Consider the following 25,581-nt stretch of genomic DNA (forward strand, 5'->3'; position numbering starts at 1 on the left):
TTTTCTTGTGTTAGATGGCAGTTTTCTTTCAGGGTTTTATCTGCCCCCCTTCTGTGAAGAGATAAAAACTTGTGGAAGGCAGAGTTCCCACGGGATATTGTGAGATGGTTGTGCAGCACCAGGGTGGGAATTTAGCCACTTTGGTTTCAAAATTTGTTTTCTCTAGTATGTTTGAAATTTTCCCATTAAAAATCAGATTTCTTTCTTTTAAAGAAATTTTAAGGAATCAAATATCCCTGAAAGAGATTATCAGGCATTCACTACTGTTTACTGAAGGGGCTGATGTGTAAATAAAGCAGCTATTGACTCAGACTCTCTGGAGACAGGTCTGGTGTTGACTTTGTCATTGATCTGTCTTCTTGCACAGGTCACAGTATCTCTGATGCTTGATTTTCTTATGACTTTTAATATTGCTTTTCTCTCAGACAATGGTAATGACAAAAATAACTAACACCATGTCAAACTTGTTTAGTGTATTTTCTAATTTAAATCTCACAAGGACTTTAGGAGGCAGGTACTATTGTTCTCATTTTACAGATAAAGAAAATTAGGCATCAGAGGCTGAATATTTGCATAAAGTCAGCAGAGAGTCAGTTAGTGACTTAAACCAGGTTTAAGTGGCTCAGACCATAAAGAATCCACCTGTAATGCAAGAGACCTAGGTTTGATCACTGGGTTGGGATGATACCCTGGAGAAGGAAATGTCAACCCAATCCAGTATTCTTGCCTGGAGAAGTCCATGGACAGAGGAGCCTGATGGCTACAGTCCATGGGCTTGCAAAGAGTAGGACACGACTGAGAGGCTAACACACACACAAACCAGGTCTATGTGATGCTTTATTTTTAATTATTCTGGTATACAGTTATGATTGATGACTGTTGTCCTGATATCTAGCTGAGAACATGAAATTATATTAGAGGAAGAATAGTTGCAAAGTAAGCAAGAATTGAAATATTTGAGCAGTTTAACAGCTGGTAGTGTAAATATCTCTAAGAGGTTGGAAGAATATTTTAATAGGATGTTAAGCAGAACTTTCAGTGGAGACATTGAAATACAATAATTAAGACCAAGATGCAAATTGTGAAGGGAAACATGAGCTAGGCTGTTGGAGATGATAAATGATTTTGAAGTACTTTGGTGTGCACTGCTGCTGTGTTATGAGTCCTGCCCCACCCTCAGTGCATGGGCAAGATCCAAGCGTGTGTGTGTGTGTGTGTGTGTGTGCGCGCGTGTGTATTGGGAGGAGGGTGTGGAAGAGATAACTGGCTCTCGCATCTGGGAAGAACTTCAAAGGCACCACTGGGGGAGACTGGAATTTGTCCCCTGCAGGTAGGGAAACAGAGTAGATGTCAAAACCCTAGCTTTGGAAATAGGTTAAAGGTCAGGAGATGGGTTGGACACCATTCTTGGCAGGAAAATCAAACTTGCTGCTGCTTTGGGATTGGCCTACATTTGTGGAATTTTCCCAAGCTAAAAGGGTGTTTCTTGTGGATCAATCTTTAAAATGAGACCTGCTTTGGGATTATTGCTAAACTCTTCTCCACTAGACAACACTTTGACAGTGATCAAAACTAAAGTCATAAACAAGGGGACAGATGGACACCACTTTCCTGAGGTCAAGTCGCCTGAGGAAATACACGTTGTCACTTAACATATTAATACTATTCTAGCTGGAAACACTTAACCTAATCTAGTTAGGAAGAAAGGCAAGACAAAACCAAACAGAGGACTATCCTATAAATAAATGGCCTGATTCTTCAAAACTGTCAATGTTATTAAAGACAAAGGATGTCTGAAGAATTGGTACAGATCAAAAGACACTGAAGAGATATGACAGCTAAATGCTGTATGTGATTCTGCATGGGATTCTGTCCTGGAGGAAAAACAATGCCATCAAGCAGTGGTCCTCAACCTTTCTGGCATCAGGGACTGGTTCTGTGGAAGACAATTTTTCCATGGACTGGGGGTAGTGGGGATGGTTTTGAGATGATTCAAGCACATTACATTTACTGTGCACTTTATTTCTATTATTTTTACATCAGCTCCTCCTCAGATGATCAGGCATTAGATCCTGAAGGCTGGGGATCCCCTGCTATGAAGGACAGTTGACCACACTGGATTATGGACAGTAGATTAAAGTTTTAGATCAATGTTAACTTTTCTGAGCTGGATAGCTGTATTATGGATACAGAAGAGAATATCTTTGCTCTTAGGAACACATGAAGTCCTAGGTAAAGGGGCATGATATATGCAAGCTGTAGACGGATGGTTCTTAAAATAAATTGTATGTGCGTATGTGTGTGTTTATAGAGAAAGACAATGATGAAACAAATGTGGCAAATTATAAAAATCGGTGAATTTGGGTCAAAGTGATGTGCTCTTCATAAAAAGTTACTCTTCTATAACTTTTCTGTAACTTTGAGATTATTTCAGGATAAAAAGGAAAAACATTATTTTTTCAGCAATGTATTCCCACTCACCAAAGTCTGTTTCACCCTACCTCTCTCCACCCCTTCCACACATGACCACCTCCTCCAGAAATGCTAGTAAACCCCACTCTAGACCTGGTAAGTCAAAAATTCCATGGGATGGGGCCTAGGGAGCTGTGTTTTAAAATGGTTCTTACACTAAAGTTTGAGAAGCACTGGTTTAGACTAGTCAGAACCCATGCTTGGAGTTGGAGGAGGGGGCTGGTGTTGACCCCACTCAGGCTGGTAGACATGGAGGAAAAGTGGACAGTTCTCTGGGATCTATGACAAACCCTATGAGAATGTTATCAACTTCTCACAGCATTTTTTTTAGTACAAAATTTCACAGCAGGCTGTATACATGACTAAGGCATATTTGTTAGAGGACAAATCCACAGAACTCTCCCTAGTGAATACAGAGATGGGATTCAGGAGGAAGGGGCACTTTGCCCTGGCTGTACCTGGGACACTTCCCTGGGGAAATGGAGCTTTAGGGTGTAGAGGTGGGAGGAGGGAAGGAGGAAGGGGATTTTCTGGCAGAGGGACCATTGCATTCAAAAGCATGAAGACTGGGACTTCCCTGTGGCCCAGTGCCTAAGACCCTGAGCTCCCAATGCAAGGGGCTTGTGTTTGATCCTTGGTGAGGGAACTAGATTCTACATGCTGCAACTAAGAATTTTCATGCAACAACTAAAAGGTCCCACAAGGCACAATGAAGATTGAAGATTTCGCACGACACAACTAAGACCTGGTGCAGTCAATAAAAAGAAAAATCATGAGACTAAAAGTACTAGATTATATGCGGGAAGTCTGGCTTCCCACGAGGCTATCAGGAGTGGAAGAGTAGAAACTAAACTTATCAAAGGAGGAGACCAGATAATGACCACTGAGGAATGTTATGACATGGTGGTGTCACATTCTCAGTAGAGGAAATCCGTTTAGATGGACTGATGCCCACAGTATCTAATATTCATACCAGCAGTTAAAGACTTTAAACTTTATTCTGTAGACAAGGGGGTGTCACTGTAAGTTTGAGCAGTTTTGATCAGATCAGCCTTGTAAGGAGAGTGCTTTGGCTTGCTGTGAGGACAGTGAGTGGGGGAGACTGGAAGAGTAGAGACTTGGGAGCAGGCAACAGGTATAGGATGGAGCAAGTGGGGAAGGTAAAGAGGAGACATTTTTTGATAAAGGTAAGAAAGTAGGTAGAGAAAAGAAAAAAGAGTGACTCCAAGACTTTGTGCCTGATTACTTAAGAGGTTGCTGATGTCATTGATGACAAAAGTGATTTGATTGGAAGATGGAACATTTTGAGTTAGTGCATTCAGACAATTAATGAGGAATTAAGTAATGTGTTTTACCCCACCTACAGCTTCATTGAATTCTTTTTAGTTGTAACCTACCACCTTTTCCCCAGTCTCGGCAGCTAAGTATGAAGCTACTGTTGCTCAAAGTAGGTGTCAGGTGAAACCAAGAACACAGAGGTCAAGGGAAAAATATAGTGAGCAAAAGTGTATGTTTGAAGAAAACTTTCTCATCACTCCCAAAAGGAACCCTGTGTCCTTTCCTATCCACTCCAGGCCATAGGTAACCACAATTGGCTTAAAAAATATTTATTAATTATTTGCCTGCACTGGGTCTTTGTTGCTGCATGTGGGTCTTTAGTTGCAGTATGTGGGATCTAGTTCCCTGACCAGGAATTGAACCCAGGGCCCCCGCATTGGGAGTGCAGTCTTAGCTACTGAATCACCAGGGACGTCCCCATGAATTGACTTTCATCTACATGAATTTGCCTATTTTGCACATTTCATATAATTAGACTCACATAACGTGATCTTTTGTGCCTGGTTTCTTTCATTCAGCATAATGTTTTCAAGGTTCATCTATGTTGTAATATGAACCAGTAGTTTTTATGGCCACGTACCATTCCACTGTGTATTTATCCATTCATCATGGATGATGGACATTGGCTATTATGAATAAAGCTACTATGAATATTTTTGTACAAATTTTTTTGTGCACATATATGCTTTCATTTCTCTTGAATACATTTGTAGAGTGGAATTGCTGAAAGTGAAAGTGACGTCTCTCAGTCATGTCCAACTCTTTGCGACCCTACAGACTGTAGTCTACCAGGCTCCTCTGTCCATGGGGATTCTTCAGGCAAGAATACTGGAGTGGGTTGCCATTTCCTTCTCCAGGGGATCTTCCTGACTCAGGGATAGAACCTGGGTCTCCCACATTGCAGGCAGACTCTACCCTCTGAGCCACCAGGGAATTGCTGGGTCAAATGTTAAGTTTGTTTAACTTTTTTTAAGGACTATCAAACTCTTTTTCCAAAATTTCTAATAGCAACAGACCATTCTAATTTTTCCATATCTTTGTCAACACTCGTTATTATCTTATCAGTCCCTTATCAGATATATGATTTGCAAATACTTTCTCCCATATGATTATTTTAACTCTCTTGATAGCATCCTTTGAGATACAAAATTTTTAACTTTGGTAAAGTCAAATTTATCTATCTTTTCTTTTGTTGCTTATGGCTTTGGTGCCATATTTACGAGACCATTGATAAATTCAATATTATGAACATTTACCCCTATATTTTTTATTTAATTGAAGGATAATTACAATATTGTATTGGTTTCTGAATACATCAACACCTCTATGTTTTCTTATAGGAGTTTTATAGTATTAGCTCATATGTTTAGGTCTGTTCTGAGTTAATTTTTGTGTATGATGTGAGGCCAACCTGGTCTTTAATAATTTAATCTGTTTCAATTGCCCATCTCTACTAGGGCTTCCCTGGTGGCTTAGAGGTTAAAGCGTCTGCCTCCAATGCAGGGAAACCCAGGTTCGATCCCTGGGTCGGGAAGATCCCGTGGAGAAGGAAATGGCAACCTACTCCAGTATTCTTGCCTGGAGAATCCCATGGACAGAGGAGCTTGGTAGGCGACAGTCCATGGGGTGGCAAAGAGTTGGACACGACTGAGTGACTTCACTTTCACTTCACTGGTGGTAAAAATCTAGTCAACTCTGGATACATTAAGTTTAGGTTTTCTCAATCACCACAGTTTTAGTCTCAGTAAATCTAGGACTCAGCGTTTTCCTTCATCCTCTTCTTATGTGGGATTTAGTCAAGTCATTAATGGTTAATGGTACCTGTTGACAAGTCGTATGTATAGAGTGGGTTAGAATTAGGATTGGGTTCAAATGTGGTTCTCTATCCTAGGGTTAGCTTCAAAGAGAAGACAATGATAGATCCTGAAGAAAGTTTGGGAATCTGGGATTAGGGTGAACATGCATCCCAACTGAAGTACGGTTACTCTTGGAGATAGCAAGTTTTACAGAGGTCCCTGAGACTCTATAACAAGAGCTGTACTAGAGGATTTTTCTCCTACACATTCAACATACATTTATTAACTGCCTTATCATGTGCCAAGAACTCTCATAATAGTGCAATAAAGCAGGAATGAAAAGGGACAAATTCTCTGCCATCCTGGAACTCATATTCTAGTGGGAGGAGACAGGACAATAAATAAGCAAATAACATGTTGTGCTAAAAAAAAATCTAAGAAAAACAGAATTGGGGAGACAGAACAAATGAAGCTGAGGACAGTATTTTTTACAGGGTGGTCAGGGAAAGTCTCCTGTGGGACGGTGACATCAGAGCAGAGTCCTGAAGCAGGAGAAGGACTGAACCCTGCAGATACACATGGGAAAAACACACAAGGTGGAGGGGACAGCAAGTGCAGTGCCCTCCTATGGCATATGTGAAGGTGAGCAAGGAGGCCAAGATGGCTGGAGCGGAAGGGTTCAAGTCAGTGGTGGGAGATGAAGTCAGAGATGTGGTGGCGGGCTGTCAGAATGGCTGTGCAGGTGTGGACTGCTTGCCACTCACTCATACGTAAGGTGCTGCTCACATATGTGTACCTGCACAGCTGCACCACATCAGCCCAGGGGGAAAATCAACATAGGGCCTTAAAGGCCATGGAAGTGACTTTAGAACTCACTCGGAGGTGGGAAGCCATTGCAATGAGCAGAGGCTTGACCTAATTTCTATTTTAACAGCAAATGTCTGGCTTCTTGGTAGAGAACAGATCATAAAGGTGCAATGGTGTAAGAGGGGAAATCAGTGAGTAGTCCGTTGTGATCCAGGAGAGAGATGATGGAGGCATGGACCAGTGCTGTAGGATTTTGTTTATAGTTTGAAAGCTGAGTTGACAGGATTTGCTGGTAAACTGAATGTGGGACATGAGAGAGAGGAGTCAAAAATGATTCTAAGATTGCCAAGCTGAGCAGACGAAGGAAAGAATTGCCAGAATAGCTAAGGCACAGAAGACCCTTCGGTGGTTGACTGACCATCTATTTCATGTTAATGCAGAAGTGTGACTGGATTCAGGTCTCAAACTATACAGGACACCTCAGTGGATGGTGGTGGTGGGGATGGGATGAGGAGGAAAAAAGACATTGATCTTGGTTATATGACTTGAAGTTTGTACCTGTTCATTAGTATGATGCACGTGTTTATAATGTCTTGTTCACCGATAAGTTTGTACCTAGGGGAAACAAAGAAAAACATTCATGACTTCGGCCAATAATAGTGGAGCATCCATTTGGATATTTGGCACAGGATTGTGCAACATGAGAAACCATAGAATGTAATCCATGGGCTTCTTGGATAAATAGAAACCTCCATTTTCAGGGTCTTCATCAAGTTCCATCGCAAGCTTTTAAATAGTTCAATGCCTGGGAGGCTCCCAACATTAATATAGTGTATCATGTAGACAGAAGAGAGCTTCTGTCACATAACAGGCATTTCTAAGTTGCTAAGTAACGATTTCCAAAGGAGAACACGGAAGTAAAGGGAGATCTGTCAGTTACATGGTAGGACAATGACTGGGTCCAGTTTATCTCAACACATACAGGCTTTGCACTGACATTTCCTGGATTCTGTGAACATTTTATTCTCCTCTATCTTGTATGCTTTCTAAACGTCTGAATATTAAGCTTATTCCTTCAGTATAGAACTCACCTGCCAATGCAGGAGACATAAAAGAGACACAGGTTCCATTCCTGGGTTGGGAAGATTCCCTGGAGAAGGAAATGACAGCCCACTCTAGCATTCTTGCCTGTAGAATCCCATGGACACAGGAGCCTGGTGGGCTAGAGACTATCCGGTCGTAAAGAATCTGACACGACTAAAGCAACTTTGCAGAACTAGCTTTACATTCCATTATGTAAGTGTCAACCATCTTCAAAATGTAAGACAGCCTTGAACTGTAAATTTAAATTTCCATCAGTTGCACAGTTTGGCACACACCTCTTTGTCCGCCCCGAGTCCCTTCACCTTTCAGCAAACCTTGCTCTGGGGGGATTACTTAGGTCGAAATTCTTTGACTGGGTGTCTAGAGTCCTAACTGCTGCCCAAGTTTGCCTTTTCCAGGTCTTCCGGAAGGACAGGACCAAAGTCTTTTAAAATGATAAGACGAGAGTTATAAAAACAACAAAGAAGGTGTGGAAACGTGTCCCGCTGCCAGTTTCATTCATGATCGTTGGAACTTTAAGAGTCAGAAGCTTTAAAAAGGAAACAAACCGAGGCTGTCGGTGAGAGGGTGACAGCAGGCTCCGGAGGTGGAAGATTAAACCTGGGTTTGGGATTAAGAGCAGGAGGCGCGGCCTCCGAGGTTTAAGAGAAGGTTCGCTGCCTACGGTTGGCGAAAAAATTGCTGGCTCGGCCAAGTGACTTTTCCCTCGCGTCTACCTGGACATCTGCTGACGGGTCAAGTTTCACTAACGCCTTACATTAATACTAGAGACAAAAACCTAAACAACTAACTCCTCATGGAGACAAACCCTTCCTTCTCCCTCCCCACTGTCTCCCTCCTTTTCCCTCGTATTTTCTTTCCTTATTGTGTATTTTGAAAAAGTTCTATTTTTTCCTTTACTTCAACACACCTTTCTCTCCCTCAGTCAGCATATTACCCATTCCACGCACCCAGCCCACCCTGACTCCTCCTTTTCATCTGCAGGCGTGAGGCTGGCTCCGTCTGCTCGGGTCCAGCGCGTCCGCCTCATCGCCAATTCTCATGCTCCCCGCCCCCTTTAAGACCCGGGAACCGGTCTGGACCCCGCTGCCCTTCGCCTTCCCAGGCGGGAACTGTCGCATCCCAAGTCTAGCCACTCCAGGGCGGCTCTCGGGCGACAGCTTCCCGGCTCGGGGGCCCCCCTGTCGCCCCTCCAGCGCCTCCCCGCGTTCGGTGCGCGCGCGCCTCGGCTTCCCGGGTGGCCGGGTCCCCCGCCCCCTAAAGTCGTCCCTCCCTGGCCGGGCTCCGCCCCCTGCCGCCGCTGCCTGATTGGCCTCCGCCTCCTTGTCCCCACGCTCCTCGGCTCCCCTTCGCCCAATGGGCACCACCACCTGGTCCAAAAATTTCCCCGAGGGGACCCAAAGGCTCTGCAAGCAGCAGATCCGGCCAGGCGGCTGGGACCGCCGCGGAGGCGTGCGGAGCGCGGAGGGTTTGCGGAGGCGGGAGCGGAGGAGCAAGGAGGAGGAGCAAAGGTGTCGGAGAGAAAAGTTCTGAAAGGAACAGGAAACCTGCCGGGAGGCGGCGGCTGCAGCTCTCCCGGCGTCCGGGCGGCGCGCGTCGCGGGGTCTCCGGAGCTGCTGCTCCGGTCCTGGCAGCCCTCCCGGCGCAGCTCTATCCCTCTGGTCGTGCCTGCCGCCGCCGCCGCCGCTGTTCTGGGCTGCAGGCGGGCGCTCCGTTCCGCCTCTGCCGCTGCGGCTCCCCGGAGAGGGCGGCGCGGGTGCTGAGAAGAGAAGGAGACGTCTTCTTCGGAGCATGAAGCAGCATGTCCGATAAAATGTCCAGCTTCCTCTATATAGGGGACATCGTGTCCCTGTACGCGGAGGGTTCGGTCAACGGTTTCATCAACACGCTGGGGTAAGCCAGGGCGCCGGGTGGGGAGCGCGGGCTGGGGAGCCCTGACGCTCGGTCCCCTCGGAGCTCATCCCCTTCGCCTGGGGTTGCTGGGCAGGCGCTGTGCCCGCGGACAGCGCGGTGCGCTCGGCTCGCGCGCTCGCAGGAAGCTGCCGGTGGAGGCAGGACTTTCTCAGCAACTTCGTAATCTCGAGCTCAGACGCATCTGAAAAGGAGGAAGTGATTCAGAAGCCCGAACACAGGCCCGACGAAGTCCTTGTTGGCCTCTCCGTGGGTTGTTTTGATTGAAAAAAAAAAAAAATGTAAGGGTAAAAAAAAAAAAATTTTTTTTTCCCCCTTACAGGTGGGGAAAAAAAGAAAACAATACAAACAACACGGCTCCTCTCCCCACCTTTGCTCGCTACGACTCTCAAGCCCCTGCCCCTCACGGCCGGGTTTGTAAGAGCAGTCAATAAAATCTGTGGCCTTGGACGTGAGACGGACGATGAGGCGAGCGGGAGGAGTGTGGCTTTGCCCTGCGGGAGGAGCTCACTGTCCCCGCTACGCTGAAGTAATTTCCTTTTGGCCGTGCCAAACGGGAACTCGCCCTTCCTCGGGGGCGTCCTGGGGGCTTCTGGGTTCTAGAACTCACACCTGCTTTCTCCCCTCTCCGGGCCTGGGGCCACTGAAATGCTCAGCCTCTCCTGGGATGCAGCCAAATGCTTGGCTCTTGAGATTGAAGTTGATTTTTGAATGGGGGAGGTAGGTATATAAACATAACCTGTGCTAGCTGGGTAAAGAGGACTTCCTTGATTACTAGTATTTTCTCTCTGTCCTGATGGTGAATACCAGCCTGTAGTTTTAATGCGCACTGCATTGTCTTTGCATAGGCACGGTTTTTGTTGCTGTTGCCGCCTAGTTTCAGTAGCCGGACTCCCCAGTCTTAGAGATTTTAGGCTGAGGAACTGGTGTTTCCACTTATGACTGGTCACTTTTTTTTTTTTTTTTCCTGCTGTTAGATTTTAGGGCACACGACCTAACATGCAGCGTCATTGGACGGTGACTTTGAGCCATGCTATTCACGGGGTGGTGTCTACCTGACAGGGGACATGGGAGTCCCAACTTCCACAGTTTCTGTTACTTGTGCGTCTCCTCTAGTGAGTGAAAGAAGGGAGGTAGATTTAATGTAATTCCTTTAAGATCAGTGTTAATTTATTGTGAAACTAAAGCATGGAAGGAAGAAAAAAAAGAAAAACAGCTGTAACACGTGCTTGGTCCTGAGTTTGTAAATCGTAAGCTGACATTTGTTTCTGGGAGAGTTCACAGTACAAGGTCAGTGTTTGGGCCCCCAGTAACATTTTGCGGATGGACTCTGCTGCACCTCCCCCTTCTCCACTGTGGACTCTTTGTGGAGGTAACATGGTGGTTAAGCTGGAGGGGCCTGGGGTCAAATCTCTGCTTTTCCTATTATGAACATGATGACCCTGGGCAAGTTGTATAATTGCATTCCAGTTTCCTCACCTCTGAAAATGGGAAGATTGTGGTTACTACCTTATAGGACTGTGCTAAGAAGTGAGTTAACATAAAGTGTTTAGTATAGCACCAGGCACGGGAGCAGTTGTATAAAATGTTCGCTATTGTAATGATCACTCCCTTGGTAACTGTGAGCAATAGTGACACTCTTGGACAAAATAATAAAAAGGATTAGGAATAAAGTATAAAACCTAGTCAAATTAAAAAGCCATGTTTTTGTAGTGTGTTATTCAGCAAAAGAGGGCTTCCCTGGTGGCTTAGATGGTAATGAATCTACCTGCCATACGGGAGAGTCAGGTTCAATCCCTGGGTTGGGAAGATCCTCTGGAGAAGGGAATGGCAACCCACTCCAGTTTCCTTGTCTGGAGAATTCCATGGACAGAGGAGTCTGGCCAGCTACAGTCCATGGCGTTTCAAAGAGTCAGACACTGCTGAGCGACTCATACACACTTTCAGCAGAGGAATGTGTTTGGTAACTGCCTACTTAAGCACTTGTAGTGTCTCTCCCGCTCAATTTGGAGGTGGAGAAACGGAGGGGAAGTGAAATGAAGTGACTTACCTACGAAGCAGAGGGCATTAATGTCAAAAGCTGGAACTGTAGCCCTGTCCCCAGATTCTCAGCCAAGTGTGTATTTCTTTGGTTACATATTGTTGTCTTTAAGCCTTGAAAGAAAGAAGCTTGACCTTTAATGTAGCATGTAGATTTGTATTAAACATTTCTTGCTGGTGTTGTGGAAGTTGAGTTGCTTTAGAGTGTGTTTGTGCAGTATTATTTTTCTGTTGACAAATGGATTCTTTTTGAGGTTACTATGACAAGACCTCTGTGTGGCTCAATTCTAAGGTGAGGATTGGGTATGCTGCTGCTGGTGAAGCTTGGTGCTTTGATTGAGTGTTCTTTTTCTTTATGGAGTCCATGGAATAGTTGGAGTACAATATAGTTCATGGAACTACATTGGCCTGAGAGTTTTAGGAGTTACAAAACTGGCAGGAGCCTATGTGCATGCGACATGAAATGTTCTCTAGGCAAAGTAGCATCATCTGCTTTGGTAGTGTAGAAGACAACTGGTAGATATGTTACCTTGCATCTTTTTTAGGGCCATAAATATGGAAGCAGCATTATAGTTTTTCATTATGTTGTTGTAGGATCGTAGTAATACACTTTTTCTATCAAAGAGAGAGAGCATACTTCAAATTGAATCTCTCTGCTCTTCTATAGTTGGAGGGAGATCTGTTGTCTGAGGTCTATTGTTAATTATAACCTTGTTCATATCATTTATTCCCTTTTCATGTCAGCATGTCTTTGTAGAGAGTAAAAGTATATGCTTGTCCCACCCCTAGAGTATTATAAAAGTGAATGGAAGAGACAGAAAGGAAAGAGACCCCCACTTTTTTTTAGACAGTTTGTAGGAAAATCCACATTATGCTTATATTCTTGTGGCCCTTGCTGCTGCCGCTAAGTTGCTTTAGTTGTGTCCGACTCTGTGCGACCCCATAGACGGCAGCCCACCAGGCTCCTCTGTCTCTGGGATTCTCCAGGCAAGAACACTGGAGTGGGTTGCCATTTCCTTCTCCAATGCATGAAAGTGAAAAGTGAAAGTGAAGTCGCTCAGTCGTGTCTGACTCTTCGCGACCCCATAGACTGTAGCTTCCCAGGCTCCTCCGTCCATGGGATTTCCCAGGCTAGAGTACTGGAGTGGGGTGCCATTGCCTTCTCCCTTGTGGCCCTTAAGTTTCTTCAAAGGTGTGTGAATTGTTAAAGTGAATCAGAGAGCTTGATTGGAGACATTGGCATTGTAGTTAGCCAGCATAGTTTGTTCCACTGTAATATTAAAAACTCAGCGGAAGAGCTAAAAATGAGGCTGAAGGTTTCTGACTTCTGTTTTCACTCTTTATCTATTTGACACTTTTGGTCGTGTGATGGTTTTTCAAATTCAGCTTAATTATCACGAGATAATTGTTAGATATTTATTTGTCTGCAGATAAATCGTATCTGATTTTAGTATCTAGTGTGGAAATTTGAGAGAATACACATTGTTATTATTTGGTTTTGGGGAATTTCTTGCAATAAAGTCATGAATTTTTCAGCTGGAAAAAAAATTACAGGTTTTCATTCTGTTAGAGTTTAGTAGGCCCTTTTAGAGGCCTTTCCAACTGGAAATGTGGTAAGATTTTTGTAGGCTCTGTGACCTAGCTTTTAAGCTCAGTTTCTTAGTCTGAGAAATTAGACTGCTCCTGTTGCAAAGGTTTGCATTTCCCTCCCGCCCACCCACCTCCCCACAATTATCCTTTAACTAGTATTTACCTGATGTTTCTGAAGCCTGAGTTGTTGCTAAATAAGGTAGAGTATTGTTCTTCCAGCTTGTATTGGTAACAAAGGGGCCTGGTTTATATTTTCTAACTTAATTTTTCATCTACATATCTATTTAGGAAACACATTAAGGAAAACTGTTAAATCCTGTTGGATGAAGATGGTGAATATATTTTAAATAAACAATTTTTTTTTGCTACTGTACACTTTAAGGTTATGGTTTTTATTTTTCTTTTAAAAGTGAAGGAGTTTGGGGACATACTGTACAGTTTCAAATGTGGTGTTGCTGTTTTTTTTTTAATTTTAAAAATTGAGATATAGTTGATTTACAGTGTGTTAATTTCTGCTTTACAGCTAAGTGATTCAGTTATGCATATATATATGTGTATAGTTTTTAATATCTTTCCCATTATGGTCTATCATAGGATGGTTCTCTGTGCTACATAGTAGAACCTTGTTGTTTATTCATTCTCTATATAATAGCTTATATCTGCTAACCCCAGCCTCCTGTATTATCCCTCCCCCAACCCCTCTCCCTTGGCAACCACAAGTTAGTTCTTTATGTCCAGAAGACTGTTTCTGTTCATTTCTGTCACATTTTAGATTTTAGGTTCCACATATAAGTGATATCATATATGGTATTTACCTTTCTCTTTTTTAAAAATATTTTTTGATGTGGACCACCATTTTTAAAGTCTTTTTTGAATTTGTTACAGTGTTGCTTTTGTTTTGTGTTTTGGTTTTTTGGCTCTGAGGCATGTTAGATCTTAACTCCCTGACCAGGGATTGAACTGGCACCCCCTGCATTGGAAGGCAGAGTCTTAACTGCTGAATCACCAGGGAAGTCTGTATCTTTCTGTATCTTTCTCCTTCTGATTTCTCTTAGTATGATAATCTGTAGGTCCATCTGTGTTGCTGCAAATGGCATTATATAATTCTTTTTTATGGCTGAGTAATATTCCATTGAAGAGGAACTAAAAAGCCTCTTGATGAAAGTGAAAGAGGAGAGTGAAAAAGTTGGCTTAAAGCTCAACATTCAGAAAACAGATCATGGCATCTGGTCCCATCGCTTCATGGGAAATAGATGGGGAAACAGTGTCAGACTATTTTTTTGGCTCCAAAATCACTGCAGATGGTGATTGCAGCCATGAAATTAAAGGATGCTTACTCCTTGGAAGGAAAGTTATGACCAACCTAGACAGCATATTAAAAATCAGAGGCATTACTTTGCCAACAAGGGTCCGTCTAGTCAGGGTTGTGGTTTTTCCTGTGGTCATGTATGGATGTGAAAGTTGGACTGTGAAGAAGGCTGAGCGCCGAAGAATTGATGCTTTTGAACTGTGGTGTTGGAGAAGATTCTTGAGAGTCCCCTGGACTGCAAGGAGATCCAACCAATCCATTCTAAAGGAGATCAGTCCTGGGTGTTCATTGGAAGGACTGATGCTAAAGGTGAAACTCCAATACTTTGGCCACCTCATGTGAAGGGTTGACTCATTGGAAAAGACTCTGATGCTGGGAGGAATTGGGGGCAGGAGGGTAAGGGGACGACAGAGAATGAGATGGCTGAAGGCATCACCAACTTGATGGACATGAGTTTGAGTAAACTCTGGGAGTTGGTGATGGACAGGGAGGCCAGGTGTGCTGCGATTCATGGGGTCGCAAAGAGTTGGACACGACTGAGCGACTCAACTGAACTGAGTATTCCATTGTATCTATGTACCACGTCTTCTTTATCAGTCCATCTATTGATGGACATTTAGGTTGTTTCCATGTCTTGGCTATTGTGAATAGTGCTACTATGAACATAGCTCATATATCTTTTTGAAATATAGTTCGATCTGGATAGTTCGATATGCTCAAGGGTGGGATTGCTGGATCACATGGTAATTTTTAGTTTTCTGAGGAACCTCCATACTGTTATCCATAGTGGCTGTACAAACTTATATTCCCAACAGTGTAGGAGGGTTCCCTTTCCTCTACATCTTCTCCAGCATTTGTGATTTGTAGAGTTTTTGAGGATGGTGATTTTATTTGCACCAAATGCAGTGTTAATTGTCTCTTTCCCCTTCCTCTATTTTTTTGTATATTGAGATTTACTTCGCTAGTCATTGATACTTGTTTTTTTTAAAAAATTTTTGTTTTATATTGGAGCATAGTTGATTAATAATGTTGTGTTTCAGATGTACAGCAAAGTGATTTAGTTATACATGTACATTTATCATTTTTTTTCCAAATTCTTTTCCCATTTAGGTTATTACAGAATATTGAGCAGTGTTCCCTGTGCTGTACAGGGAACTGTATATCCTTGTTGGTTATCCATTTTATATATAGTAGTGTGTGTATGTCAGTCCCAAACTCCCAATCTGTCCCTCCCTCCCTTTCCGCCTGGTAACCATAAACTCATTCTCTAAGAGGTGATTCTGTTTCTGTTTTGTAAATAAGTATATTGGTATCATTTTTTTTAGACTTCACATGTAAATGATATTATGATACTTGGTTTTCTATTTCTGAATTACTTTACTTAGTATGATAATCTCCAGGTCCATCCATGTTGCTGCAAATGGCATTATTTCATTCTTTTTAATGGCTGAATAATATACCATCATTTATATGTACCACATTTTCTTTATCCATTCTTCTTTCACTGGACATTTAGGTTGCTTCCACGTCTTGACTATTGTAAATAATGCTGCATTGAACATTGGTGTGAATGTACCATTTCAAACCATGTTTTTCTCCAGGTATATGCTCAGGAGTAGGATTGCTGGATCATATGGTAGCTCTATTTTTGTTTTTTTAAGGAAACTCCATATGGTTCTCCATAGTGGATACACCAATTTATATTCCCACCTACAGTGCAGGAGAGTTCCCATCTCTGCACATCCTCTCCAGCATTTATTGTTTGTAGGTTTTTTCTGATGTTTGCCAATCTGAGTGGTGTGAAGTGGTATCTCATTGTAGTTTTGATTTGCATTTCTCTAATAATTAGTGATTTGAGTATCTTTTCATGTGCCTCCTGGCCATCTGTAGGTCTTCTTTGGGGAAATATCTGCTTAGGTCTTCTGCCCATTTTTTTGATTGGATTGTTTGTTTTTTGGATATTGAGCCGCTTGAACTCTTTGTAAATTTTGGAGCCTGATTCTTGTCAGTCACATCATCTGCAAATATTTTCTCCCATTCTGTGGGCTGTCATTTTGTTTTGCCTATGGTTTCTTTTGCTGTGCAAAAGCTTTTGAGTTAATAAAGTCCCATTTGTTTATTTTTGCTTTTATTTCCATTACTCTAGGAAATGGCTCAAAAAAGATATTGCTGCTATTTATGTCAAAGAGTTTTCTCTGTTTTCCCCTAAAGTTTTATGGTATCTGGTCTTACATTTAGGTCTTTAATCAGTTTTGAGTTTATTTTTGTGTATGGTGTTAATTCAACCTAGTTTTGGAAGTCCTCGCCTTGACACTTCTGACATTAGGTATTTTGGGTACATCGCCTTGATCAAGGATCTCATACCACACTGTGGGAGTGAGCGGGACAGAATTCCACGGGACAGTAGAGTCAGTGAAAAGTACACTGTTGTTTCATTGTCTGTTCTGCTCGTAGTTCAGGGTTCAGTGAATGACAAGCGTATGTGATCATGTACGTGTGTATACATATATTTAAGTGATTACTGCCTTTGGTTTGAGGGTTCTTCTCAGGACCTACCAAGAATCAACACCAGCTTGTTAAGGTTTGAGAAAATACTCAGGTGACCACCCATTGAAGCAGTGACTGCCAAGTATCATAATAGTTGCTTAGCCAGAGTGGCTAAAGATCAGGACTCTTATTTTTAGTTCATGTTTGATTTTTCTCAGTTCAATGAGTTTTGTTTCCATGTTCAATGATGGGTATCAGGTAGGGGAATGGTGGGTCATTTATAATTCTGACTTAATCCCTCAGATAAATGAACAAGACTGTGTAAAGTCCTATGTTTATTTTTTCTAATTGTGGTCCCTTGAATTTTCCTTTCTGATCTTTTTTTCTGCTTAAAGTTTTTAATATTTAAATGTTTGCAAATTTGACTGTTAATTTTTTCTTCTTTTACTTATTTAATTTTTCTGTTCTTTTCATAGTTTAGAAAATCTTCCCCTTAATAGGACTGTTTAATCAGTAGAGACTTGGATGAAACAAGGAATGGTTACAGCTGACTTATGTTTGCATTAATTTGTAATTTATCTTTAGTCTCGTCTAGATAAAACTCTTCCAAGTAACAGCCATTATTTTCTGCTATAACTAGGTGTATAAATTTAGCTCTGTTTTGGCTACAGCATTTGTTACTATGATAAAAGTATCTAAAAATCCATTGGATGTTTGCATGTGTCTTTAAAGAGGAGGAAGAAGACAGTATAATCTTGAATACTGAGTTGTTTTGGAAAGTGTGAGGGTTAGTAGTGTCATGTTATGGAACTTGAAATCAGCTAGAATACAAAGACAGCTTCTGAAGTGGTGAACATAAAGTCTATTTTAAGCTGAAAGGTCGACCATTTCTTAAACTTTGAAGTCATTCCATAAACAACAGGGTAGCTTTTAGACCCTCTCCGGTGGAGAGCTCAGTCAGGTAAACAACCATGCTTCCTTAAGTGCCTTGACTTTGGGAGAAGAGAATTCAAAGGCAAATGATTGCCCTCGTTCTTTATTTAACAGAGCTTTTTTGCTTAAAACATTTTTTTTTTTTTGCATAGGTAGCGCTTTTCACAGTCATGTATTCCCTTTGGAACTCAGCATATAGACAGAATACTTTAAAAGTTAAATTCAAACTTTTAAAACAAATTCTGGACACAAGGTGTATCTTCATATAAATATAAAGAAAGTTACAGTGGCCTTCTGTGACAACTTTCTAGCATAACAAGTGATTGAATTTTCCTCCTTTTGTTTACATCAGAACTTGGTAATAAATCACCGGATAGTAATCAGAGAAGTGAAATTTTAATGGTCATTCATCCATTCATTTATTTAATGAGTAAAATTGATTGTGCCTTTCAAATGCACAGGGATTTTCTACTCTCATGCAGATTTAGGTGGGAATGTTTTTAATATATGCTTTAGAAAACCATAATTCTGATGTAAAAATATAGAAAAAAATATCCACAGAAAATAGTGAAAGCGAAGACCTTTCAGCATGTTTTTTAACAGTGGTGACACCGTTTCATGGATGGGTGCATGATTTTCATTTTTATTTTCATTCTTAGGTCTCCTGTGTTTCCCAGATTATACATATATTTCTTTAATTAGACAGTTATTACTGTTAACAGCACAGTTAACTAAAATGAAAATAATGTTTTTGAGGATCTTCAGTTTCTTATTACTGTTCATCAACGTTTATTTTAAAAAGCATAAAGAAAGCATTTTCCTGGTCATTGTCAGTAGACAAACCCCACAAACCAGGAACTGCATGTTGCTAAAATATATAGGTCATATGTTTACCATAAAATTTTTTGTTCCTAGTTATTTATTGTTGGTGTTTTAAAATGTATTATGGAAAAATGTTTGGCCAGTAATGCTGATCCTTTATAAATGGTTGATTTAACTTTTGCTTCCCTTGTGGCTCAGATGGTAAAGAATCTGCCTGCAGTGTGGGAGACCTGGCTTCGATCCCTGGGTTGGGAAGATCCCCTGGAAAAGGGAATGGCTACCCACTCCTGTATTCTTGCCTGGAGAATTCCATGAATGCTGGCAGGCAATAGTCCATGGGATCACAGAGTTGGACACGACTGAGTGACTAACACTAACTTGTGCAGTAAATATATAGTCTATTTTAGAAGTCTGTTTACACATGTAAGAAGTATGCCCTTCAGCATGACTGACTAGTTCATTTTAATAATCTTAGTACCCACTATGGAACTTTTATTGTCAATCAGTTTCTATGGGTATTACTTAGTGAGGGCTCTGTGTGTGTATGTGATTGAAATCATTTGAGTAATTGTTTTTATTGAATATCTTTGAAATGGATGGATTAGCCCTTTCAAAATTCAAATCAATGATTGGTTAATAATAGTGATTTTATAGTTTATTCTGACACAAACCTGCAGAACTCCAACCCTGAATTAAAAATAAATTATCAGTTTATTCAGAAAAATTTAATCATGAAATTGAAAATGTGTCCCCAGCATGATCAAGTTTGTGGACCATTCTTGGTGATGTGGTTTATGCTGGAGGATGCTGCAGATGAATCACTGGTTCATTTGACACATAGTTAACAAACCCTGACCATGTGTTAGGGATCCAGCATGAAGAGATGCCAGATATTGTGCTATTTTAATTATTATCTCAGAAATTCAGACTTCCTTTGATAATTTGTAGTATGACATTGGACTAGGATCTATGGGAGTCTAAGGGTATTTGACACCTCTGCCCTCAAAGTTGTAAATGCCACAAGATCAGGAACTGACTCTGACTTTTAATCCTTGTATGCTTAGCACCTCACATAATTCCTGCTACATAGTAGGCATTTAATAAATATTTGTGAAATCAATGTAGTCATTATTTAGTCATGGAGATAAGATTGGTATTGAATAACTACAACATAAAGCAGCTTTTTTCAAATAAAGATGATTAAAAACAGAGATCACAGGGAAACCAAAGTGGATTCTTTGAGTGGTATGACCCAAAGAGGGCTTCAAAGAGGAGGTGGTATTTAGCTGAACTTTGTGGGATCATTAAGGTGAATATTTGTCTCAAACCTGTGTCCATAATTTGATCATGTATGTGGAGCCCTATACCAAGGTCACAGTGTGGAGCCCTGTACCAGTGTCACAGAAGAAAAATCTCTGGAACTGACCAAGGCCCATAGCAACTGTTGATGTGAGCTTCTGGATCTAAATTAGCCAGTTCCTTGCCTGGTAATCGAACCTGGGCTGCAGTGGTGGGAGTGCTGAATCCTAACCACTAGACTCGACAATATATCCTTGGTACCTTTTTCTTTTATTCAAAAAATTAGCGAAATTTTACTGTTTATATTAATAGCTCCAAAAAAGGAAGCAAAAATTTGATATTATTGAGATGTACAAAGATTGAAGAAATATCCTGAGAACATATTTTATGCTTATTTATCAAATGTAAGAGCTTTGTTTGATTCAGGCCCTCTGAATTTGTCACGTGCTGAGACATGTTTACTGAGTTTAGTCAGTTTGCTGAGAGAAGAGATAAAGAGGGCAGGATATAAAGCCCAGAAACTTGGCAATTATTTGGGGGAATTTTTATAGTATTTCCAGCTTCTTTGAATATTTTGATTTCATTCCTTTCCCCCTTATTTCTCTTCATCCCAGTGTTTCATCATTTTTCTTCCTTAATCATGGACTTCAGTTGTCTTCTAGATCCCTGGAAGCTTTGCTAATAAAGAAAACTTTCCATCTAAAATAGTTATAATTTTTTTTGTTTGTTTCATCGTGCCTGAGACTGTTCAACACATGCACGCATGGACAGGTGCACGTGCGCGTGCGCGCACACACGCACACACACACACTCCATTTCGCGTAGAGTACTGGTATCTGTGGAGCCCACTCTGCCCTCATTTCCTGTGGGTGTTTAACAAGCAATAGAGGCCATAGATTCCCATGATGGCCAGGAAAGACTTAGGAAGTGAACAAAGCATAATCTGAATTCATATCTAAATTCTTAGAATTCAGGCATGTGTTATTAAGATTCTATCTAAAGTGTTTGAGTCATTTGAGTCATTGTTAAAATATCAGCAGAAAAATCTCTTTGTGAAAATTGCAAATTGCTGGACTTCTATTATGTATTTGTTATACAGAAAAACTCTACAGTGGAATCTTAGAACAAACTTTTATGTTTTTAATTAGACAGTTCCTAGATGTCTAGCTCTCTAAGATCTGTGGTGATGACTGATTATGAAATAGCCACTAGGAGCGGACACTACTACTCTCCACATATTATCTCCTATTGAAAAGAGGATTCTTCAAATTGTGTAAAGAACTTATGGATTATCAGAGCTAAATACAACATGTCAAACAAACAAAAACCCAACCAAAAATGAAACTGGATTAAAAAAATTGTTGATTAACTTTTCCAGGGCAAATCAAAGTGTATTATTTATGAAAACTAGAGAATGTTAAGTCCCCTCCAACTTGCATTTAGTTAAATTATTTGCAAGCCTTATATTGCATTGTCTTGGAACTCTTGAAAAGCTGCCTGTAGGTATCTCTTGTTATTCTTTTTTTTAAATAAAATGTTTATTTATTGCTGCATTGGGTCTTCATTGCTGTGTGTAGGCTTTCTCTAGTTGCAGCGAGTGGGGGGCTATTTATTCTCTAGTTGTGGTGCACCGGCTTCTGGTGCAGGCTTCAGTATTTGTGGCTCTTGGATTCTAGAGCACCAACTTAATAGTTGCATTGCATGGGCTTTGTTGCTCTGCAGCTTGTGGGATCTTCTCTGACCAGGGATTGAACCCTAGTCTCCTGCACTGGCAGGTGGATTCTTTATCACTGAGCCGTCAAGAAAGCCCCTCTCTTGCTGTTCTTACTATCTGATCACAAAAGCTCAAAAGATTTGGAAAGCAAAAGATACTTGAATATCTCTTTGCCCATATGGGTCAAGCTTAAGAACTGAATATTAGAAATAAAGTTCCATTGTTAGTAAGGAAGAGAAACCATCTTTGGCTAGCATAAGCAAAGAAGGGAATTTATAAGTACAAGGATCCTGGAGGAGCTCCAGGAAATTGAATGATGAGCTCAACAAGTGAACATCAAGAAAGGCAGAAACTCAGAGCTGCTGTGGGTATATTGGTAGCAGAACCTTCTGACTGGTCCTGCCATTTACAGGACTAGGATACAGCAATTTCAATACCCTTTATCTTCTTACCATTCAAAATGCAGAATGATAGAATTTGGCTCCACTTGGATTAATCACTTATGTCCATGAAGAAAAGTCACAAGGCCAGATCTGATTATCAGGGAAATCACTTTTAGTGGGGCTCTGATTTCTGCCTGCTTCCAGGGTGGTGTGGTATGGCAGGAAGAGAGTGTGGAGGACCTGAGTGAACTGAGATCTCATCACTTAGTAGGTAATTGAATAATAACTTCTCAGCACCTTTTAAAATTATGGTCCTATTCATAACATAAAATGTACTGTCTTTTTTTTTTTTTAATTTATTTCTTTGTGCTGTGTCCTTGTTGTGGCACTCGCAATCTTCTCTCTTTGTTGTGTCATGTGGTATTGAATCTGGGCCATCTGCATTGGGAGTGTAGACTCTTAGCTACTGGACCACCAGGAAGTCCCTCATCTTACTCATCTTTAGGTGTAAAGTTCAGTGGTGTTAAATGCATTCACAGTATTGGGCAGCCATCACCATTATCCATTTTCAGTACTTTTTCATCATCTCAAAGAGAAACTCTTCACCCTTTTGAAAATAACTCCCCATCTTCCCCACCAGGGCACCCCCCGCTTTGGTGGGGTCCTTTAGGGTTTGGCTTATTTTACTCAGCATAAGCTCTCAAGGATCATCCATATTGTAGCATGTGTCAGGACTCTATTCCTTTTTATTGCTGAATAGTATATTATGATAAGGATACAGCCCATTGTGTTTACTCATTCATCAGCTGATTATCATTTTTGTGGCTCCTCCCTTTTGACTATTGCGAGTAATACTGCAGTGAATATTTGTATGTAAGGTTCTCTGTGGACATATTCTTAATTCCTTTGGGTATACACCTAAGGAGGGGAATTGCCTGGACATGGTACCATATTTAACATTTTGCCTCAACCTTTCCTGTTCTCTTTATCTTGCTTTACCTTTTTCTTTCATATCTTCTTATTATACACAATATAATTTACTATTTCTTGTGTTCAGTGTTTATCACCTGTCTGCCCCTGGTAGAAAGCAAGCTCTTTGAAGGCCGAGATCTTTTGTTTTGTCACTGAATATCTTAAGTTCTTGACTCCATAAATATTTGTTGAATGAATTCATGTTGAATTAGGATATGAACATTCCCAAATCTCTAAGTAGATGTTAACATCAGCCCTGCTCTGGGAAAAAAGTCAATTTGATTGTAAAGTCAGTGTAATTGTTCTTATTAAATACTTTGAGAAGCCATAAGGGTAATTCTTTTAAAATGAATGAAAGTTGTCACTAGATTTATAGTGCCATTAACTCTTGCTGTACTAGGAACTTTAATAAATCTCTTGGGTCATATCTCTGCACCTCCCTAGCCTAACATGTGATAAAACTTACTTATAGCCTTATTTAATGGTTCGAGTGTTATAGACACATTAAAGTTGTTATTTCTGAAAGTTCAGCTTTATTTTTGCACATGCAAAAAGTGAATTTGTAAGCATTTTGTGAGACCATTTCTTAATTTCAATCAGCCCTTTTTCTTAGTGGATAATATATAATACATCCAGGGAAATATTTTGTACCCTAACAGCTTTAAGCAAAAAGTTTAGTTGAAAATAATTTGCTAATATGAAACCAGAAAGTATTTGGGGAATTTATAATTTTAGTTTACTAAATAGAAGAGGGTGTATAACAAGTTGTAATATTTATTTCTGAAATTTAGGAAAAAGTGTCTGGAAAGGGATGGGTACTTAAATGTAGGTTGAGGAGAACAAGTGAATGGTATTTTTGTTCTTCATTACTTAATATTCTTTCTGTTGACTCTGTTATAATGTGCTCTGCCTCAGTCTTATTCCAAAAGACATGTCTGGTTGTTCTCTTTAAGAATTCAAAATTCTCCAGTGTTGTTATTCACTCTTATTCTTGGAATCCTTACTGGTAGCGATGTACAAATGAGAACTTCTTTGAGAGCATATTTGCATATAGGACAGAGAAATAAAGGGAAAAATGTAGATGTGTACAAATGATAAAATAACATAGAAACATAGAACAAGGTCATTCTGTTCCCTCTAGTCCTAACATGCTGTGATCCACTGTGATAGATGTTTAAAAATATGATATCTTTAGAAAAGTAATATTGAGATAAAAGATGAATTAGGAATCCAAAGTAAGTTAATGATTCAAGGACTAGTTATTTGTGTTTGGCTAAAGTGTTCAAGGTCATTGCTAATATCAGGGATATAATTACTTGGACGTTTGCGTTTCAAGTAGACTTTTGGTTTCAGCCATGTTTGCAAAGAGGGTAATTTTAGTTTGGGTTTGTTAAAATTCACAGGGAAGAATTTACAACACTCCTTGTTGTGTTGAGGACTCTACTTGTGGCTAGGAATGGTTAATACTATGACATTTTAAGTCAAATCAAGATTACTTGTCAATGAAAGTGTTAGTTATTTAAAACTTTACTGAATGAATCCATCGCCAGGATTAATAACAAATGATAAAAGGCCTTTATTTATCTTTCTTCCCTATTTACCTGGCAGGACACGATTTAGTAATTGAGTTCCAATTCTAAATCCATGTCCAGACTGAGCCTCCTTTCCTGGTCAGCACAAATGAAGCCATTGTTATCTGTCATGGTGAAACAAAGTACTTATTTCTGAAGTTTTAGCTGCTATAGAATCTCTCAGAACTGGCTTTTAAAAACTATCAAACTGCAAGTAGAAAAACATTTTGTTAATTATTGGAGAATCTGAAAAAATAATTGTTAAAGTAAATTGACAGGTACAGGCTCTGGAGAGTCGATAATTTGGCAACAAGATAGCCATAATTTTATACTATAAACATTTTTGAAAGAATAGATCAACATTCATATTGTACTTTTTTCAAAATTGAAGTTGTAATACATGCTCAAAGAATCAATATTAACTGCATTATTTAGTTTGAACTGTATTTAATTTAGCAAAATGCACAATGATTTTAATTTTTGTATCAGAGTGTGCTAGTTAGTCCCCAACATTAGTTTTTCACTCTTTCATGATAATAGAAGTGTTTGAGTGTGTGGGTGCTGAGAATAAGGACCACATTTCCTGGCCTCTTCTGTAGCCAGGTATGGCTTCTGACTAGAATTTGTGGTCAGATCCTTACAGGAGATGTTTACTCCCCTCTTCTGACCCCCCAGCCCACTCCCATTCACCTGTTTGTAATGTGCAAGGGAAGAAGCCATCTTGAACCATGTGGATGAGGCCAATACTTTAGGAGTAACAGGATAGCAAGAAATGAAGCTGTTCTCTGGACATCTGCAAATCCTGGCTGTATTGTCTGTATTTGAACAGAAGATGAAACAAGATGGGCTGACAGGGGTCAGATCATGTATTCCCTGTTAGGCAATGTGAAGCCCTTGATGAACTGTTAAGAGGAAGAATGAAATGATCAGGTTTTGTTCTAGGAAGATCAGACAGTGGTAAAGAGAAGTAGAAGCAAGCTGCAAATGGCAGGCATGGGAGGAACCAGGTGACTCATGAAAGCAGCCTGAACCT

At 40.6% G+C, this 25,581-nt stretch overlaps 1 protein-coding gene across 1 annotated transcript in view; it reads left to right on the plus strand.

The window, feature by feature from the left end:
* The first annotated feature begins 8,374 nt into the window (after positions 1-8,374).
* The window catches only part of ITPR2 (inositol 1,4,5-trisphosphate receptor type 2), a 599,561-nt gene continuing 582,354 nt past the window's right edge, over positions 8,375-25,581 (plus strand). The window contains exon 1 of the mRNA XM_069585523.1: positions 8,375-9,410. Coding sequence (XP_069441624.1) covers positions 9,319-9,410 — 92 coding nt within the window. The 5' untranslated portion in view covers positions 8,375-9,318. The remainder of the gene's footprint in view (positions 9,411-25,581) is intronic.

The sequence above is a fragment of the Ovis canadensis genome, chromosome 3 (genome assembly GCF_042477335.2).
Source record: "Ovis canadensis isolate MfBH-ARS-UI-01 breed Bighorn chromosome 3, ARS-UI_OviCan_v2, whole genome shotgun sequence".
NCBI classification, from domain to species: Eukaryota; Metazoa; Chordata; class Mammalia; order Artiodactyla; family Bovidae; genus Ovis; species Ovis canadensis.